Source organism: Marmota flaviventris, chromosome 5 (genome assembly GCF_047511675.1).
Source record: "Marmota flaviventris isolate mMarFla1 chromosome 5, mMarFla1.hap1, whole genome shotgun sequence".
Lineage (NCBI taxonomy): Eukaryota > Metazoa > Chordata > Mammalia > Rodentia > Sciuridae > Marmota > Marmota flaviventris.
In genome coordinates this window covers 145,046,878-145,067,639 of record NC_092502.1, presented here as the reverse complement: position 1 = coordinate 145,067,639, position 20,762 = coordinate 145,046,878, and the positions used below count along the sequence as shown (strand labels likewise).

Genomic DNA, 20,762 nt, shown 5'->3' with positions numbered 1-20,762 from the left:
AATTTTAAAGACAATGACCCTGAATATAAATTTCAGTCTTAAGAAAATAATAGATTAACTTCTAAATGAACATGGATTTGGGAGATGATCCATTCCAGAGTTCACTCAGATAAAGTATCCATATAAATGATTGTGAAAATTTGGGGCATAAAAACATTTTCATATGGAAATTGATCATTTACAAATATGAGGTTGGAGATTCTACCTGAACTCCACAATGCATCTCTCAAAAAGGTGTCTTCAAACTGGCAAATTGTTAGTTTTAAGATCAACCTTTTTCTGAGATGTGGGTGTCTAACAATCCTGAATAGTCTGTCTCATTTTTTTAATCCAAGGCTATCCATAATTGCCTAAATAAACCAATGGCCACCTTGTTTTTTGCATTTAACTAGATTTGGACTTAATTAACCACAGAAGTGAACCTCTGAACTGAATTACTTGTACAACTAGTCTAAATTAGACTATTTCAAGATAAGTAACATAGTTAACATACAACTAAGATCTTTAGGAGAAAATTAAAAATTAAATAATGGAAGATTAATAGTTCTTTCCAAAGATTCAAAATAAGACATAATGAAAATGTAATATAGGACAGAAGTCTAAAATAACTTTACTATATAAGAACTTTTAGAAATCTGTAGAAGATAATCTTACTACAGAAAAACAAGTCTAGTCACAAAAGAAAAACTAACTTTTAAAACCAAACCTTTTTTTTCTGACATTATCTCACCATTGGCAAAAGATGCAATGAAATGAATGTTCTATCAAGCAAAATATTGTTTAAAATGTTTGACTTGAGTCCCATTTCTAAAAAACCATCACTTAATGTGTAGAAATATTCACTGTAAGCACCTGAATCAGAAAAAGTAATAAAACTGAAATATTCAACAATAAGGGGTCAACCATACTTATCATATTATCTAGCTGTGGTATAAAGTACAAGTATGCAGCTAGGAAACACATAAACATGGGAAAATGACCAATGTGAAGCCAATAAATAGATGACAGCATGTACATGACTCAATTTTATAAAATGTATATGTATTATAAATATTTCTATCTGTCCCATGGTCACTGGAAGACTCTTTTTTTCCCATTACTAATCTGTCTCTAAGATCTTAAGCCCAGAAATGTTCTGGTACTTGACTTTTTCTTCTTTTTGTTTTTTTGCAGTTCAGGGGATTGAATCCAGAGGCAGTCTACCACTGCATCCCAGTCTTTTTTTAGATGGGGTCTAAGTTGGTAAGGTTTGTCTCTAATTTGCGATCCTCCTGCTTCAGCCTCCCAAATTGCTTGGATTACAGGCATGTACTACCACACCCAGCAAGACTAGGTTTTAAAAATAATCTATACCCATTGCTTCTAAAACAAAATTGTAGTATACAAAGTGCTTTCAACATAGGTATTAACTCATTTGATTCTCAAAACTTAAAAATTTTAATGAATTCTCTTTTGAGGTGAGAAAAAGATCAGAGGTTAATTTTTCCAAGGTTTCATTAATTGGTGACTCTAGGAGCCAAAGCTCAGTTAAGATGCTTTGCTATCTACCAGGGTATCCCTATTTTACTACTTAGCAACTATGCTCCCAAAGAGCCCAAAGCCTTTGTATGTAGTAAGAACCCAATAAATAAATTGAATTTCAGTGTTGCTAAACTAAAAATTCTAACCCAAGAAAACAATCCTAAACCACTGAGCATACTAAGTTTTTAGTAATATCAAATAAGCTGACAAGAAAAACAAAAGTTAACTGATGAGTTCTGGTGATATTTTATTTGGAAAATGATAAGCATCACTGATTTTTAAGATTTTTTTCTTTTAAATGGTACACTAATTAGACAAAAGGTAGTCCTAGATAAAAGTATTTACATACTCAATACAAAATAAATACACAACAACTGAAAAACAAATCTTTATCCATTGATTCATTTTGCATTCCCACTGTTCACCTTCTGGTTCATTTTTCTTTGCCTTTTGTAAATCCTTTTTTTTCTTGCTTTCAAATCGACTTTTGGCTCTGGTTTTACCCACTGTATTTCTATTGGTTTTTTCTCAGCTGGTGTAACAAAAACATCTTCAGTGGGATCATGTGGAAGAATAGTCTTTGGCTCTTTCTTTCGCAGTTTCTGCACATCTTTCACTTGCTGTTTCTCTTTGTATTTTGCAGCTGTGATAGATCTTATGATACGCCGATGCTAGAAACAACAAAGATTAGGTGGTTTTGTAATAAACATTTTATATAAGGCAGACATTCACTTAGGAACTCTGTTCCTTCACCAGTGTCATGAGAAAAGGTAGTAATTCACAGGTATATACATAACAAAAACCAAAACTGGTTTCACAGTTTTAATAATTACTTTAAGAAATTATTTTGGTCACAGAGTTCTGGTACACTGAAGACCACTAAACAACAACAAAAAAGCTTACCATGTTTGGTGACTGGTAGTGAGGATTTTCATATAAAGTTGGTCCTCCAAAACTTCCTTGAAAAATCTTTATAAGATTCAAGACAAAACGAGGTCCTATTTCTACAAGAGCAGCATCTTCTTCTATGATCTTTAACAGAAGGGAAAGATTCGTTTTGGTTTGGATATACAACTCAAAACTGGATATACCCTCATTACAAATGTGCTAAACAACTGATATTCAGTAAAATTAAGGTAGAGACATGGAGAAAACTCGGCAAGTGCCAAATCATCAATATTTTCTGAATCTATTACTAGTTACAGGAGGTTGTTCTGGAAAAATACATATGTTTTCTCAATATGATCTTTAAAAATTGACTAATCTGCTGGAAGCAGTGACATGCCTATAATCTCATCGGCCCAGGAGGCTGAGGCAGAAGGATCACAAGTTCAAAGCCAGCCCAATGCAACTTACCAAGACCCTGTCTCAAAAACAAAACAATGATAAAAAAAAAAAAAAACAACACCTGGGGATAGGGCTCAGTGGTTAAGCACCTCTGGGTTTAAACATAATACCAAAAAAAGAAAAAAAAAAAAAATTGACTAATCTGAATTTGTTTCACATCTTGCTTCTCACAAACATTAACACTGTATGTTGGTTCAGGTATGTCTGCCCTCAGAGGTTAAGAATGGAATATACTTAATTCATATTGCAAGGAGTCTTATATAAAACACACAGGTAAGAGTCCATATGCTGTTTCAAATTTTGTACTTGCTGCTGTCATTCACTTCTCCATCTTTCTGCAGACTTATTCTACCAAATTTCTGCTTCAAGATTTCAAGAATCACCTCTTCTGAATGAGTCACAGTGTGACTCATCTAATAGTTCTCATTGAATGCTTTCTACAGAAGTCATGTTTGTCTGTCTTATCTCCTCCTTGCCCCTGGATAGATAGTAACCTTTGGAAGAAAAACATATTTTCTTGTATTCTTTACATAAATTCTTTAGCAAAAATTTGGAACCCTAATTACACCAGAGATTTTCCTTTTTTTTAATGCAGTACTGGGTATTGAACTCAGGTGCACTCGGCCACTGAGCCACCTCCCCAGCCTTATTTTGTATTTTATTTAGAGACAGGGTCTCACTGAGTTGCTTAGCGCCTCACTTTTTTGCTGAGGCTGACTTTGAACTTGTGATCCTCCTGTCTCGGCCTCCCAAGCCACTGGGATTATAGGTGTGTGCCACTGCACCCAGCAAGATTTTCCTTTTTATAAAAATGAAACATACCATGGCTTGTGAACAAACCTGCACTCCATATTAACTCATGACCATGAAAAGACGAAGACAGAGATCACTTAAAATATGAGTAATAGACAATTATTTATTTGCAGTAAACCTCTGAGAAGGAAATAAGACTATTTAAAACAAAAGGATTTACAGGTTGCATTTTCTATGTCTACAAATAATCCCACATACCTTACTTAAATCTATAATTTAAAAGCAAAGTAAAGCTAACCTGAAAGTTCCGAAACCATATTCTGTTATCCAAAATGGTGAAAGTAAACACATGGTCCACAAATGGTTGGCTTTTGGGATGATATCTGGGTGTACTAAAAATCTAGTTAAAAAAAAACCACATTAATTACTTATCACAAGGCGTTTATGAATTTTTTTTGAGGGAGAATTTTTTAATATTTATTCTTTAGTTTTCAGTGAACACAACATCTTTATTTGTATGTGGTGCCGAGGATCGAACCCAGCGCCGCTCGCATGTCAAGCGAGCGCACTACCGCTTGAGCCACATCCCCAGCCCTTTATAAATGTTTTTGATAAGTAAGTTAATAAAAAGTCTAAAGGAAGACCTTAACTCAGAAGGCTGAGAATCAAAAGTTCATCACCAACCTGGGCAACTTATAAAAAGACTAGGCATCTTGGTAGTAGAGCTGCCCTGGATTCAATCCCTAGTATCAGACACTCATACAAAAAAGTCCCAAGGAAGACAGTCACTTCTTACTAAAAATGCTTTCTAGGAAAGATATTTACCTGAATTAAGAGTTCTTTTAACAATGAATAGTGTGACAATTCATCGAAAGCCTACAAAAATGAAAAGAACATATTATTTGACAGTAGTAGAATGCATAACTTAAAATTGTTCTTTATATTAACTAAACCTAATTATATACACAACTATATCTACTAAAAAACAGCTATGCAAATAAGAAAATCAGACACTGTATGAGAAACTTACAGGGTCAAAAGACAAAAGGGGCCGAGAACCTTTCAAACAATTTCCTGTCAGCTTTAATTCAGCCAGGGTATGAACTTGAAAAATTAAAACAAAAACAAAAATAGTTGTAACTTTGACTCAATTATTCCAAATGATTATTAATTTTTTCTTTAAAAAATAAAACTGAGTTAACTTACTGTTTTGAACAAGGAATTTGGCAGATGGCCCATGAGGTGAATTTGAAAGCCTGGAATATATGAGGAAAACTTTTAGAATTTAGAATATAGTATATGCTTACCACCTATTCATGAAGATACCATAATATGCTTATTGAAATATTAAATTTTCTTTAAAGGCTTCAAATTTTGTGAAATTAAATGAGTTTGCTTCATTCTCCCCTCTTTTACATAAAAAACTGAAAGGATTCTATTACATACGAGGTACAAAGAGAAGCCCATTTAAGTTCAATGCAAATCTTAATAATCCTCTTACCACATATAGAGATCCTGTTTTTTCTTAGCTTCAAAATAGATGCATTTATTGCAGTTTTTCATTTCACAGACCTAAATGAAGCAAAGTACAGAAAAATGTATATGATACAAGTGAGAATGTAATTAGTGCAATTCAAACAAATTTCTCCAAAAACATTTAAGCAAATTAATAGGCCCTAAGGTCTACACCTAGGTGAATTTATTCTTTCCAGAAATATTTAAAGTTCCTCTTGGGTAGGATATTTCAAGAGTTTTCTGAGCAACTCTTTGGTAGACGTATCTATCCTACTCTGTTTGGCCTAGCATTTTAAAGCAACTGGTCTCACTTTTGATTATTGGTACTTCTTCCAACCATAGTCCTATTTCCAAATACAAAGACTGAAAATAAATGCCCTAAAGATAAGGCACACCACAATTAAACGCATCAATCTTATGAATATACCATCCTTACAGAATCAATGCTTTTATAGTGGTTATTTTATCCTCAACTTCTTAGGTTTTTTATTTTAAATTCATAAAATTCAAGTTTTTCCTCCTCATTTATACTTATCACATTTCTTGATGATCTTGTTCTATAAAATCATTATAGGATTGGTGAAAAGCAAAACCATGTAAAACCTACTCCAAGTTGAACTGTACTTCAACATCTTGAAGGTTTACAAAGTAACCCTTAAGGAAATACACAAAACACAAGAGCAAACTCTTGTATTATGTTGATACACATAAACTCAAGCTATCCCATATGATATTCATAAATTACTTGAGACTTTAAACCTAGCAACTTTAAAAAAATATTAGGCCCAATGCTTTTGTATCATAAAATTACTGGTCTCCAAATAAATAACATTAAGTTTGTGCCACTTCTAGGCCTCTGGACTTGTTTTTTTTTTTTCCTACATAGCATGTTCTTCCACAAATATTTCTACTTAAGACTCTACCAAATATTAAGTTGAACAGCATTCCTTCAGAAAGGCCTTTCCAGTTTAGCTAAGTTGCCAAAAACCCATATGTTGCTTTACTTCTATCTCCTTGAAAATTATAAATTTTCTCTTCCCTCTTTGAAATTATAAATTTTGTTTATGGCCCACCTTGTTAGAATGTAAGCTCCACAACAGCAGGGGTAGTATTTTGGTAAACAATGATTCCGTAGTACACAGAATAATATTAGAGCAGAGATTTAAAAATTTGTGCTAAATGAGTAAATAAAAGAAGCTTTCTAGTAAAAGAACTATCTTAAAACAATTATTTTGAAAACTATTCTTTCAAATACAGGTTTAATATCTTCAATAATATTTTAACCTACTACTAGTTTATACTATTTAAGAACAAATCTCACATATATCACTTTTTTGGCACGATTATTTTTATAATGTGGATTTTCTATAAATATTCAGTGACTTTTATTTTATACAGATTGGTTGATAATTTTTATGAATATCTACTATGAATTTTGTACAATACAGACATTATGAAAGAAAGCAAATGAGGTATCTTTGTCTTCAGGAAATTTCAATATGCTTGTTGAGACACAATAAACACAGAATTCAGAAATAATATATACCGAAGCACTAAAATGTGAGGTATAGGAAGTACTATAAAAACATAACAGGTTACTGAAGTGTAAAAATTTGAATATTCTCATAAAACAAGTTTAAAGTCATCAAATAATTGACTTATATTTTAATAAGGCATCGTTAAACTTTCTAAAATATTTTGCTATAGTTTCTAAACTTACCTCGTTAATCACAAATAACTTATCTTTACGATCCATTTTAGTATCTATAAAAAGAAAAAAAAAATAAGTAAATGAAAGATTTCAAAGCTATTTCAATAAATTCACATATTACCTAGGAAACAATTTCTGGTGTTTTTGTACTGTTTGGTAAAGAGATTTTCACAATTAATTTTCAAAATAATCAGACCCGAGAATAAACAACCTTTGATTGATTCCTTTTAAGTGTGAAGAAAACAAGTAATTAAAAACTAGACCTCAAGAATCATTAACAGTGTTTTAAGCAGTTTCTCAGGCTCTAGGTACAGTCATCCTCTGTATCCAAGTAGGACTGGTCTATATCCAAGGACGATTGATTACAGGACCCAGTGCACATACTAAAATCTATAGATGCTCAAGTTCCTTATATAAAACCATGTAGCCAACTGTATAAAACCTAGGCACATCCTCTTGTATACCTGAAATCATCTCCAGATTACCTATAATACCTAATGCAATGTAAAAGCTATATTAATAGTTGTCATCCTATATTGTTTAGGAAATAGTGACATAAAAAAAGTCTGAGTATATTCAGTAGTTTTTTCCCTGAATATTTTCATTCTGTAGTTAGTTGAATCTACAAATGGAGAAGCCAGGGGTCCAGATGGTTATATTCTATGAACCCTTTTCAAAAATGGGAAAATTCCCAAACTGAAGATTATATCCAAGGAGCCATTCAAGAAAACATTCACTTAAGAGAGCAAAAATATTAACCAATGACAATATCTTTTAATATCAAGTCACAGTTGTCAAAGAAAACTTTTAAAAAATGATTTTGGATTATCATAGAAAAATTATACAAATTAAAATTTCTCTTATTAGTTTCAGAGATATGAAGACATTAAAGCCTACCCCAGTTTAAGTAGCACTGGTATAAAGGACCAAGCTATTAGCTAGAATTAAAACCAAAAGCATCTCCCAACACAGACACAAAGCATTGTAATGAAGACATTCCTAGACTGTTTTGAAAAATGTTTCAATGTTAGGGTACCTATGTAAGAAAGTGAACATCTATTGATTTCTATAAAGATTCTTATGAAATATTCATTTAATAAATTGTGTTACTTGAGGATACACTTTTGAGGTACTCTCATTCTCTGTTTAACCAGATGAACAAATGAAGAGAAAATACATAAATAACTGTAAATATATAAATATGCAAGTTTATAAATACAGTTTCTTAAAATACTTGCTATAAAGGCACCTGCTTTAGAATGAGGCATCAACATTCTCAAGTCCTGCATTAAATGTCTTGTTCTGAAATTTATTCCTCTAGAAGAAAAAATGAGAATCCGTTCCTTATTCTTCCATTTGCCCTAAAGAAAAACAAAATGTTAAAAGATCTTAAATCTTGTACTGAACCTATATATATTTTTTTGGGGAGGGGGGGGGGTACCAGAGATTGTGCCTAAGGTTGCTTAATCACTGAACCACATTTCCAGCTCTTTTCCGTTTTATTTATTTTTGTTTGTTTGTTTTATGTTTAAATTTGAGTTAGGGTCTCACTAAATCCTTAGAACCTCACTAAGTTTCTGAGGCTGATCTCTAACCTGTGATCTTCCTGCCTCAGCCTGTGGAATCTTGCCGGGATTACAGGCACAGAGCCACTGCCCCCAGCATCTTGTTTTTTAAAGATAGTTTTAAAAGCTTCCAGTGCTGGGTATGATGGTGCATGCCTGTAGCTTCAGCTACTGAGGAGGCCAGGGCAGAAGATCACTTGAGTCCAACAGTTAGTGATCAGCCTGGGCAACAAAGTGAAACTCCGTTTCAAAAACAAAAAACAAATTAAAAATAGTAAGCCAAACATTCGCAACTCTTTTTTTCAATCTCTTAATAACATTTACTGAGCACATCTGCTACCCAGAAATGCCCTCCTTCTTTCTTTACTTTTCTGTTCTTCATTTTCATTCTTTTCAATTCCTCCTCCCAAAATTCTAAAGTTTTTGTTTTTCTCAGTCTCCTTTTTTGTTAAATTGTTTTTCTCTCCATTGGAGAACTTATTCTTATATTCTCTACAGAAAGGAACTCTCTTTTGCCCTAATAACCCAAGTATTTGACTAAAGCCTGAAACTCAACTCGCAATACTATAATATTATCTTATCCCTTAAATCTAGTAAACTTGGTTGCCATTTCTTTTTTTGATGTTATCATCATTTCAGTCCCCCAGACTCTGAACCTTCCATTTGCACTTATTTTCTTATATTATCAGCATTGCTGAATGCTGTTAATTTCTCTTTGCAACAGATCTTAATTCTTTTCTCATTTACAGTGTCCTTACTTAGATCCTTTTAACCTTGTATGAAGGGCAAATCTCCTAAATGGCTAACCTTCCCAGAAACAAGTTCCTCCAATAGATATGGCAGACTAGCCAGTTCAAAACACTGTTGGAATCACAATCTCATCTCCCAGAGTTTTCCAAATTGAAAATGACATAGCTTTAAAGTTGTATTTTAAAATAAACTTTCACTTTTTACAACCAGTATCAATCCTACACTTCAATCTGGTTCTGCTTTTAGATTTTCAGTATTTCCCACTTCAACACCTTTGGCTAGTTCTTTTTTCTTTCCCTTGGACTGTTCCCTTTCATTTTGAACATCAAAATCCTACACTTTAAGATGGGCACAGTTGTGCAAGTCAGTAATCTCAGCAGCTTGGGAGGCTGAGGCAGGAGGAGTTCAAAGCCAGCCTCAGCAAAAGCAAGGTGCTAAGCAACTCATAGTGAGACCCTGTCTTAGGGCTGGGGATGTGGCTCAGTGGTCAAGTGCCGCTGAGTTCAATCCCTGGTATCCCCCCAAAATCAAAGAAACAAAACAAAAAACGTTACCCTTTAAGATCCAATTCAACATTAAGTCTCATAATTTCTATCTTATTATCCTAGGATAAAAATAAGCTCTAGCTCCAGTGTTTCACACAATGCATAACTCAAGGCCATAGATTCTTTCATATTTCTTTCCAGCTCCTTAAAGGAAGAGTGAGAGCACTAACATTTACTGAAAATCTACCAGATTTTTCTCTGGCTTATTTTTCCCAAAAAGTCTTTTCATCCTCTGAAACGGGCAGATAACAGCACAGGATGTCACTGTCTACTAATAGGGAGGGGTTATTAATTCACACTCCTCTTTCATTCCTTACAGTCACTCTTTTCCCAGAGCTTGCCATCATACCACACAGGGTCAGGGCTTGAGTACTCTGCTAGGTGCAGAAAACACTGAAACTAATAAAGACAATCCTTGTCTCCACAATATTCCACCTGGCTCAAGGAGCTTTCAGTTGAATGAAAGTTAACTCCAACTAGAACTTGTGCTCATTTTCCTTTAAATAAAATCTATCAATTTCTATGAATTCTTAATTTCCTTTTAAATTCCAAAATTTCAGGAAAAGGTCACGTTCTAGTCATCTTTGCAATATCAAATGCCAGGGGAAGCCTACCTCGTACACTACAAGGCACATTAAAAGTTTGTGAAAGGCCAGCGGGTGGCGCCTGTCTGTAATCTCAGCGGCTCCGGAGGCTGAGTTGAAACCCAGCCTAGGTAACTCCGCGAGACCAAAAACGGGCGGTGATGGCTGGGGACATACTGATCAATGGCTCAGCACCCCTGGGTTCCATCCCTGGTACCAAAATAAAAAGTTTGTTGAACACAGACAAAACTCATGCTATCTATCCTAATTTTCATTCCTGAATTAAACACCTGTTCAAATAAGTCCGAGTCAATCCCCAGAAAAACATCCCAGTTTAGATAACACGCTTCAGGATCCCTGAATAACACTGGCTGACTATTGCGGATATGAAAATACCAACCACAGGAAAATATATTCCCTATAGCAAGAAATAAATAAGGAAAAGCATTTTGCTAGAAAAAGCCTGAGTAACTGGAAAACAGAATGCTAAAACTGAGCACCCCGTTGAGTTGGGTAAGAAATCTACAGACTGCCGCCTCCGGGAAGACGGCCACGTGCGCCAGGATTAGAAGTAAACAATGCCCAGTTCAGCCCAGCGGACCATTGAGACCGCTCCGGGGTAAAACTCGGGATACTCCGGAAACAGCAGAACTGTAGTTAGCCCCAAAGAAGGCGCATGGAGCCGCCCTCGCAGGTGTAACCCCGGAGCAGCTCTTCTACCTTGCAAACGGGACCTGGGATACGGTCTTTCTCTTCTTCCTCCACCTCTTCTGCCTTGACGGGCGACTTAGATAAAGGTTTGGCATCTTTTTCGTTTCTTTTTGGCTTCTTCGCCTGAACCGCCAAATCCCCACGCCGTTTCCTCTTGGTTGCCACCATCTTGCCTCACCGCCGTAGCTCTACTTCCGGGCCGGCCGCTCGCTCCTTTTTCCGGTCTCTATGTTACCATGCGCTGGGCTCTGCAGTCCTATTCCACTCTATGGTGCCTCTTTCCGGTCTCGGCTTTCTAGGCCTCCTTCAGCTCTGTGGTGACGGTGGCCGGGGTGTCAAGCGGATCTGAAGAGTGGCGGGATTCCATTTTCTTCCTTCGTGGTTTCCTGGCTGGGAAGAGCTCTCAGGCGCCTGACCTACAGCAAAGGTAGGATTTCGGTGCCGTGGGCTTTCTCCACTAGTGAGGGGCGGGTGTTCTGTGGGTTGGTGAATGGGGTGACGGGTTTTTGGAGAGTCTTCGGAGGCTGACGCTCGGCGGCTGGCTCTAAACAAGCTCTGTGGGTATATCCGGGTTTGACTGTGGAACCGACCCCAAATGCAGTTACTGTATCCGTTGTTTATTTCATGGTTTGCAACTTTTCAAATATCTCTGGCCCCATACCGAAGACGAGGAGACCGTAGCTCTGAGAGATTAGTAATTCCCCCCGCCCCGCCACCCAGGTAAGGGACGGTTTAGTGGCGGAGGCGGGGCTCAGCCTGATCCGTCGAGTTGAGCTCCGGGGGCCCTTCCAGCCCGCACCAGCGTGGCTAGGGATCGCCGGGCCTTGCCTGCGCTGACGCGGCTTACTGTTGACTCTCTCAGGTGTTTCCTGATCCTCGGGTGCAGTGTCGGCCCCAGCATCAAGAGCTTACCCTCGGGGCCGAATGAGCAGTGGACCATGCCCCTCCTAACCCAACAGATCCAAGATGAGAATGAGAACAGCTTAGTGGCCAGCCTTGACAACGTCAGGAATCTCTCTACTATCTTGAAAGCTATTCATTTCAAAGACTTTGCCACATGTTTCGCTACTAAAAATGGAATCAAGGTTACAGTGGAAAATGCAAAGTGTGTGCAAGCAAATGCTTTTATTCAGGTATGGGAAAAAGGCACCTGTGAAGCCTGTGACATACTCTTCACCCAGTTTAATGAATTCAGAAAGTCTCACTAGACAAAATTCAAGTAGAGAACAAAATGTCATTATTTTATTTTATTTTTTTAAATCTTCTGGTAACAAATTCTTTTCCTATCTTGTCTTTCAGAGATAATGGTTAATAGTGACTGGTTTATTAATCTAAACTATAGGACACTCTCTTCTAAGTATTTAACTCCTTTAATCCTCACAATACACCTATATAAGGTAGGCTTTGTTATTATTCCCATTTTAAATACATGGAAACTGAGGCACAATAAAAGCAGTTTACCAGAGTCTTATAGCTGGTAAGTAGCTGATTTGGGATGAAAATGTTTTTTGTTCTTTACTATTACATTATTATTACCTCCCTATTATTAAAAGATGTTTTTTACTTTTATTGGTGATAACACAATCTGTCCTTAAAAAGTAATAATTATATGGATCAGATTCAGTTCAGCATGTTTCTGAACACTGAAGTGCACAGTATGGCCTCAGAGATGGAGAAATAAATAAGATATGGTTCCCCCAAAAGATACTGAAAACTAATGCATATGTTATAAAATTATCTATTTTCCAAGTGATCTTACCCATGCTGATAAACAGGAAAAGAAGACAAAGGAACAGGAGATAGGTTTTGATCCAGGAATGGAAATGAAGGACCCATCACAAGGCTTTGCCATGGGATCTGTATCACTGTTACACCTTTGATATTAAGCTATCCAGTAGTGGTCTAATAGGTATAACTGAGAAAACTAAGATGTTCTCCTTAGTAATCAGAAATCCTCATGGCATTAGCACAATATTGTAATTTTTAAAACATTTAAAGTGAAAACTAGAATCTACCTCATATTTCATTCTTTAATATAACTCCATTTTCATGTTTATTCTTTGTAGGCTGAAATATTTCAAGAGTTTGTGGTTCAGGAAGAGTCTATTACTTTTCGAATTAATTTAACAGTCCTTTTGGACTGCTTATCTATTTTTGGATCAAGTCCTATGCCAGGTGAACCATTTCATTTGTCCTTATAAAAACGTAAAATATTATACAGAATGATCAGAAAAATATAAGTTCTTTAGAATATACATAATCATTGTTTTTTTAGAAAATTAGTTGGCAATACATTTTTCAATGGTCACAATCATCCATTAAGACTTATTCCAATATTAAGTGACTTTTCATTCAGTAAGGAGAAAAAGCTAAACTGTCTTATCATATTTCTCCTTTAATGGTTTTGAATACCAAAATTCATACCATCATTAGTCACGCTCTTTTCTCCCAATTTCCTCTTAAAATTTGAAGAAATGTAAAGACTATCTCCCAGTAGTAGTTGGAAGAATTCTTAAGAGTGAATACACTGACATTATAAGTACAGACATTAAAGTAATGCACTGTTGCTGAAATTGAACCTTCAAGAAATAGCATAGCCTATACTGCAACACAAATTGTGTTACTTGTCAAGTTAGTCCATGGATAGATTCTCTGTCCTGAAATGGGTGTGTGTGTTTGTGCATATGATCAGTGAGCTATTTCTGAGGTATTTTGGGCAAGCTAATTCAGAAAGTTAATTTTGCTCTGGTTCCCAATCTTGCAATTTTTCAGATTATAATTTCTTTTAAGGAGATACGCATATGATAGAAATTTGGCAGAATAAATCAGAAAATATTCTTAAGGAATTTAGTCTGTCATTTGGAGGAGAAGCTGAACACAGAGCCATAAAGACAAACCAAGTATGATTTCTTTCTGTTGCAGGGACTTTAACTGCACTTCGAATGTGTTACCAAGGCTATGGTCACCCTTTGATGTTATTTCTGGAAGAGGGAGGAGTGGTAACGGTCTGCAAAATCAATACTCAGGAGCCCGAGGAGACTCTTGATTTTGATTTCTGTAGCACCAATGTTATTAATAAAATTATTCTGCAGTCAGAAGGGCTCCGTGAAGCATTTTCTGAATTGGATATGACAAGTGAGGTCCTCCAAATCACCATGTCTCCTGATAAGCCATATTTCAGGTACTTGAGAGAAGTTATGGTTCATGTGGTCTGTATTTCCTTTCTCCATTTACACATTGCTGAGGTTGCAGAATTTTTATTACCCAAGTTCCTAGAACTTCCAGAACTTTAGGGAACTATTGTTCTTCCCTCATAATTTTAGACCTTTAGAAACTTAAGACCTAAGAAGTTAGGATTTCATATTTGGTTGTGTTGGTTTATAGATGAAAAGCTGACTCTCTTAATCCATAATCTAGTGGCCTTTTCATTAGGTTACTATTTACTGTTGTAGATTAGACCACAACATGAGGGAAACTGGGTCTAAATATTTGGAAAATGTATTTGTATTATATGGTATTTTTTCTCTTTTTAGTGCAGGATGCAAAAGAAAATAGATATTTCTGATATATGGTTTATTTACTCAGTATCTGTTGAGTACTTAACATATACATATCTCTTTTAAGATTATGGGAGTAACGGCTTAAAATTAAGGTAAAGAGAAAATATGTCAAACAACAGAGAAAGAACAAAACTGCAGACCACTGAGTACCAAAATAATATTAAAAAATGCTTGAGTAAATAGCACATGAATATACCACTCAGAGAGCAATGGCCAAGGTAATTTCCAGCAGGAATACAATGTTAAAATGATAAAGCTGCCCCAAAATATTTATTCTCTTTTAAAACATTTCAGAATATTGAAGAGTAAAAGAACTAAATCCAAATGGAATAAAAGGTATACGCTCTTTTTGTGTCAAGTTTCAAAGAATCACAGGTCCTTTTAGTGGCATTAGGCAGATAAAAATTTGGCTTAAGCTATGTTAAAATGGTAACCAAAATGTTAATCATTGAAAGCCAGTTAACCAGTATGACAGAGGCTCCCCTTCTAAATAGCCTCTGTCTGCATGGGTAACTAGATGAATCATGGCATCTTTCATTGCCAGCGTGGGAAACAGTTTGTTAGTGGGGAGGTGGGTGTTAAAATTTTTGTTCTGGATATGTTAGAATTTGAGGTGCCTGTGACACTGCTGTACCAGCAGTACAGCACTCAGGAAATCAGTCTACACTGCAATTTAGATTTGAAAATCGTCGTCATTGCTGGAATGATGCCTAAGCACAAGACATTCAGAGAAAGGTTTTGTTAGAAAAAGATAGAAAAGATGGATCCTGGGAAAAGCAATATCGACAAGATGTGGAGTGGAGATGGAGCTTGGGGAAAACTTACATCGAGGTCTGATCACTGTGCTCATGTTGTACTTATCAATGTGCTGACCCATAGGAAATGCTGAACAAGTTTTACAAATTAAATCAACATATAAACATTTTAAATTGCCTAAATATAGCTGCAATGTTACCAAGGAAGGAAAGCCATAAAACTCTCAACAGCAGTCCAAGATGCAGAAAAACATTGTGACAATAAAGATTGGGAAATGGTACCCAAACATTGCAATTGATTTAGATCAAGGTCTTCCATCATACTCCATTTCTCATTTCTGTTATGTATTTCTAGGTTTACGGATAAGGAAAAGTCAGTGTCAGAGTAGGATGTATAGACTGATGTGACTGTCTTCAAATTAGTTATTAGTTGCAATTACCTGTACTCCCACAGCATCCTGTGGGAACCTTTATTATGATGCTTCTTAAAGTATGATATAAATATTTGTTATATATGTCTCTTTCACCGTAAGTATGAGCTGCTAGAGGAAATGATTTCTTTATTTGGATCTGAATGTTGCTTATTGTTGGACCAGTGAGTAAATGCTCATTTTCTACTATAGGTTATCTACTTTTGGAAATGCAGGAAGCTCCCACCTTGATTATCCCAAAGATTCTGATTTGATGGAAGCATTTCATTGTAATCAGACCCAGGTTAACAGGTCAGTTCCTAATATAGAGGTTGTTATTAGTGATAAAGATGAAATACTTGTTTATTTATTTATTTGTAGGGGGGGTGGGGGTTTGAACCAGAGGCACTTTACCACTGAGGTATACTCCCAGCCCTTTTAATTTTTTTAGTTTGAGATAGGGTCTTGCTAAGTTGTTGAAGGGCTCATTTGGTTACTGAGGCGGACCTTGAACTTGCAATCCTCCTGCCTGAGCCTTTCAAATTGCTGGTTTTATAAGCTTGTGCCACTGTGCCCAGCTTAAATACCAAATTTATATCAACAAAAAATACCTGACTTAGACACTGTTAATAAAATTGCATAGTATTTAAAAAAAACGAGTGAGAGGGGGTTGAATTTACTTGGAGGTTTGGAAGATGTCGCGACCCCTTGCCCGCAAGGAAGACGCAACTCAAGAATCTTCTTTCAGCAGTTTATTCAGGTCCTTGATATTTCTTCTTCTCTCTCCCGGATGCCCCTCCCAGCCTTAATAAAGCATCTCAAGCCCCAATGCAAAGCTGCCACGTGGAGCTTTCTCATAGGGTGATAAGGGATTACGTGCCAACTCTCCAAAAAAGGAGTTGTTTATCACAGGCCACAGTGGAAGCCGGCGCCATCTTCTAATGGCGGCCACGGTCTATAGGAACGGCTCACCACAGGAAGAATAAGTGTGGGTGAATAAAAATAACAAAATATTAGCAAACTGGATAAGTATTTGATTGAGGGGGTGGGTACCAGGGATTGAAGTCGGGGGCACTTGACCACTAAGCCACATCTCCAGCTCTATTTTATTTAGAGACAAGGTCTCACTGAGTGGCTTAATGCCTCATTTTTTTTTTTTTTTTTTCCTGAGGCTGGCTTTGAACTCACCATCCTCTTGCCTCAGCCTCCTGAGCTTTTGGGATTACATATCTGTGCCATCATGCCTAACTAATGTTTAATTTTATTTTATATTTGTTACTTAGTAGTAGTTCTTGTTTAAATTTGTTCATTACTTAGAGTTAATGAAAACTATGTTAAGTGTATCCAAATAATAGCTTTTTATTTACTCTTTACAGATACAAGATTTCTTTACTGAAACCCTCTACCAAGGCATTAGTTTTATCTTGTAAGGTATCTATTCGGACAGATAACCGGGGATTCCTCTCATTACAGTACATGATTAGAAATGAAGATGGACAAATATGTTTTGTAGAATATTACTGTTGCCCTGATGAAGAAGTTCCTGAATCTTGAATATAAAAATTCAGTAGGTTTATGTGTATATTTAAGAAAGATTATGTTCTCATTTTGAGTACAATACTCATGATTTCTTGTTGGATTTTCTATAGGTCTCTGTAGGCTAACAATTGTTATGTATTTCATAAATAAATGTTTTCATGTAGACATAGACTATCCAGCTTTTTGGACTATCCTGTGGTTCTATCTTTTGAACTCATGGGAATAATTGTGAGTCAAGGTGAATAAGTTATGATCTGTTCTGTTTAAGTAGAATGCTTAATAGACTTAAGGTTTTATTTTAATGAAGTTACATTAACAAGGTTCCCCCAGGAAATCCTGATGAGTGCCAAAATTTGAAAACCACTGTTTTGAAGGATTCTTAAAAAAAAAAAAAAGGTGATACTTAAAAAAAAGTATTTATTTTTTAATTATAAGTGGACACAATAGCTTTATTTTATTTTAATGTGGGGCTGAGGAACCCAGTGCCTCACATGGGCTAGGCAAGCACTCTACCACTGAGCCACAACCCTAGCCCCCTAGAGGTGATACTTTTATATGTGATTTCTTCACAAAATTCTGAGGTTGAAGCACTGTCAAACCAGTATGAATAGTTCTTCAAATGGTTTCAAGTATGTCTCTTGAAGAGCAGGGTATAAAACAGTCTTCAGAATTATAGATTTTCTTCTCAGAACTGTTTGGAGCAGGAAGTACTATTATAAGTGTTTAATAGGAACCTTCCACTTGCCTGTAATAGCTTCTTGACCAAACCAAAATATATAAAACCAATTATTAAGTTATTTTGTACTTTCCTGGGTAGTTTTTAACTGAAATATTTTATATGATTTTGTATTTAAAATAAAATATAATGCTAAAATTATCTGTTCTTTAAGAGATAAAATACATGACTAAAATAAAGTGTCTGTTTTTGTTAATAAACCAGGTAACAACATTTTAATGTCTCTCAGTCATGGACTAGCACCACTGAACCTTTGGATGTAAGAGTTCTTCATGGGGAGGGGAACTGTCCTCCCACTGCAGGATTCATTTAGCCTCCCTGGCATTTACGCATTAATGCCAGTCATCATGACTACCTCCTCCCTCAAGTAAAAGTGCTCCAAACTTTTGAAAGCAGATAATGATAGTAACCCATAAGGGCATCTGTGGAATGCTCTACCTTAAAACAGACCCCAGAGTATTAGAAGAAGTCCAAGAGTATTGCAACAGGCTCCTTCAGAACCGCTGCAGACACCTCTTCCTAGTCACATACACAGTTCTTGATGTAACCCAGGGTCAGTACTTGACTTACCTAACTGGCAAGTCTCCCAGGCAATCTTGGAATGCTCTGCTGCTACACAAGAAGTTAAAATTTTGTAAAGTGTAGTTAGTATGTGTTCAAGAAGGAAATGAATGACTCTACTAAATGTTAGAATATTTTTTGTTTGTTTAAACACCAAGAACAGAAAATCTAAAACATAATTATGAAATTAATTAGTTAACATTTCAGGGTCTGTAATTTTCCCTTATATTTAAAATAAGGTTGTATTATAGCAGTTTTAGAATTTGTCTAAGAGGTTTTCAGTTTTTACTAGACCCACCCTTAAAAACAAATTAAAATTAGGGTAGTTATTTGGGGGTTGGTTCACTGATTTGTTCTATACTTGAACAGTGACTAGGATAATAATAAGCATTCAATAAATGTTTGATGAAAGAAACTCCACTTTCAGATTATCTTTAGCATTTTACTGATTACTGTTTAATTCTGCTTACTTAACTCTAAATTTATTTCAATCTAACATTTATGAAAACACTGCCCATATGTATAAATGGATTTAATAAGGAAGGATGGATAATTTTTATACATTGAAAGCTATCATTTTTATCTATGTGTTTTTAGCTATTTTAGAATCATTTCAGTTATTTAGAATTAAATCATCAACATCAAGGTGCCAATTTAATAAAAAATTGTCTTTCTATGTGTGTTTTATTTGACCTAGGGATTTCCGTATTTCACTCCATAATGGTTGCCACTGCATTAACACATATTCATGAGTATTCTTCTGTGCATTCTAAACTTGTACCAGACAGTTTAGTAATAAATGAATAAGTAATACAGGCACAATTTTTTAAAACTTCACATAATGGTCACACTCCACCTTTTTGCAAAAAAAAAAAAAAAAAAAAATCTGCCACAATTATTTGGTGAAATAAAGTTTTCACTTTGTTTTAGCTCTAGTATAAGATTTCTAGGGAGAGGGTTTCCTCAGGCAGAGCTAGTGACGCTGGTGACTACAAATTTATGTGTAGCATATGGAAGAATATAATCTTATTTTTAATAATTTTATTTTTGCTTTTTTGAAGTTTATCTCATTTTTAGTAAAATTGTACTTAGCATGAATGGGTAAGCAATCTTTTAAAAATTTTATTCACTATTTGATGTGCTTCCACCTAGAATTGATGAAATGCCTCAAAATAATAAAATCTGTTAAATTTTATTTTTCTCATAAAAATCAGACGACAATCATTTTTATTGTAAGCCATAGAATTTCTGTGGTGCTAAAAGAAGTTCTAATAAAAAATAGTTACAGTTGCTGAAAGCGTAGCATGTGGAATTTTCAACAGCTTCCCTTCTTCCCCTTCCCTGTCTCTCATCACTGGAAATAAAATTTATTGGATCCTGAGGAACTGGAGAAGTGTGGTGTTTTTTTTTTTTTTTTCTTTTTTCTTTTCCTTGATTATATTTGTAATTTGCTTTGGTTCAGAATACAGAAATACCTGTAGCAGTTGCCTATGGCATTTCTGATTAGGACTCCAGCTGTTCCTCCCTGGATGGAGTGGGAAATCCTTTAGAGCTGCATGACTGCCAGGGGGGTGCTTGTAACCTGACATACAAAAACAACACTGCCTATTGTGTTATAAGTGCTTCTGGTATTCATATCTCAGTCATGGCCTAAGTTTTTGATAATCAGAGTAAAGCAGGTTTTCTTTTTGAAATGAATAGTTTGTTGATCAATATATACTAGTAGTGGCTCTCAATTTGTAAAGCTGGGAATATTCAGGATATGTGAACTGTTTCATCTATTTGATCTGGGCTTGAATTTCTTTTTTCCTTCTAATTTGGTACAGAGGCTTAGGAAAATATTTGATCTTCCTCTCAAAAATGTCAAGGTACATTAGCTCAGGTAATTAGAATAAATGTAAAATTTTCGGGTTGTTTATCCAGATTGCTCATTTTCACTAAATTTAGAAAGTAGCTTGGTTCTTATCTATAGTTTCCCTGTGAGAATTCAATTTTATATGAGATTGTATTGTGTTCAACATTTCTAGTGTATTTTCTTAAGACTTCGAAATTTCACAAAACCGTAAAATTTTTAAATTCTTCAGTGGAGCCCAGAGGATTTAGTGAAAATGCTCTGGATGATACTGTAATGGTGGATACAAGTCCATATATATAAATTCATAGAATGTACAACAAGAGTGAACCGAAATGAAAACCATG

General features: G+C 35.4%; 2 protein-coding genes across 2 annotated transcripts; one reads left to right on the top strand and one right to left on the bottom strand.

Moving 5' to 3' along the window:
- The first annotated feature begins 28 nt into the window (after positions 1-28).
- On the top strand, positions 29-19,944 carry Rad1 (RAD1 checkpoint DNA exonuclease). The gene is made up of 7 exons (XM_071612653.1): positions 29-1,242; positions 11,302-11,429; positions 11,865-12,135; positions 13,069-13,177; positions 13,925-14,183; positions 15,941-16,039; positions 17,104-19,944. The coding sequence occupies exons 1-7, from the start codon at positions 1,228-1,230 to the stop codon at positions 17,279-17,281; spliced, it is 1,059 nt and encodes a 352-aa protein (XP_071468754.1). The 5' UTR covers positions 29-1,227; the 3' UTR covers positions 17,282-19,944.
- Brix1 (biogenesis of ribosomes BRX1) lies at positions 1,744-11,217 on the bottom strand. The gene is made up of 10 exons (XM_027936247.2): positions 11,012-11,217; positions 8,097-8,208; positions 6,857-6,900; positions 5,123-5,193; positions 4,828-4,877; positions 4,652-4,725; positions 4,447-4,497; positions 3,920-4,021; positions 2,425-2,553; positions 1,744-2,192 (listed from the first exon to the last, which is right to left on the bottom strand). The coding sequence occupies exons 1-10, from the start codon at positions 11,168-11,170 to the stop codon at positions 1,923-1,925; spliced, it is 1,062 nt and encodes a 353-aa protein (XP_027792048.2). The 5' UTR covers positions 11,171-11,217; the 3' UTR covers positions 1,744-1,922.
- Positions 19,945-20,762: the final 818 nt, after the last annotated feature.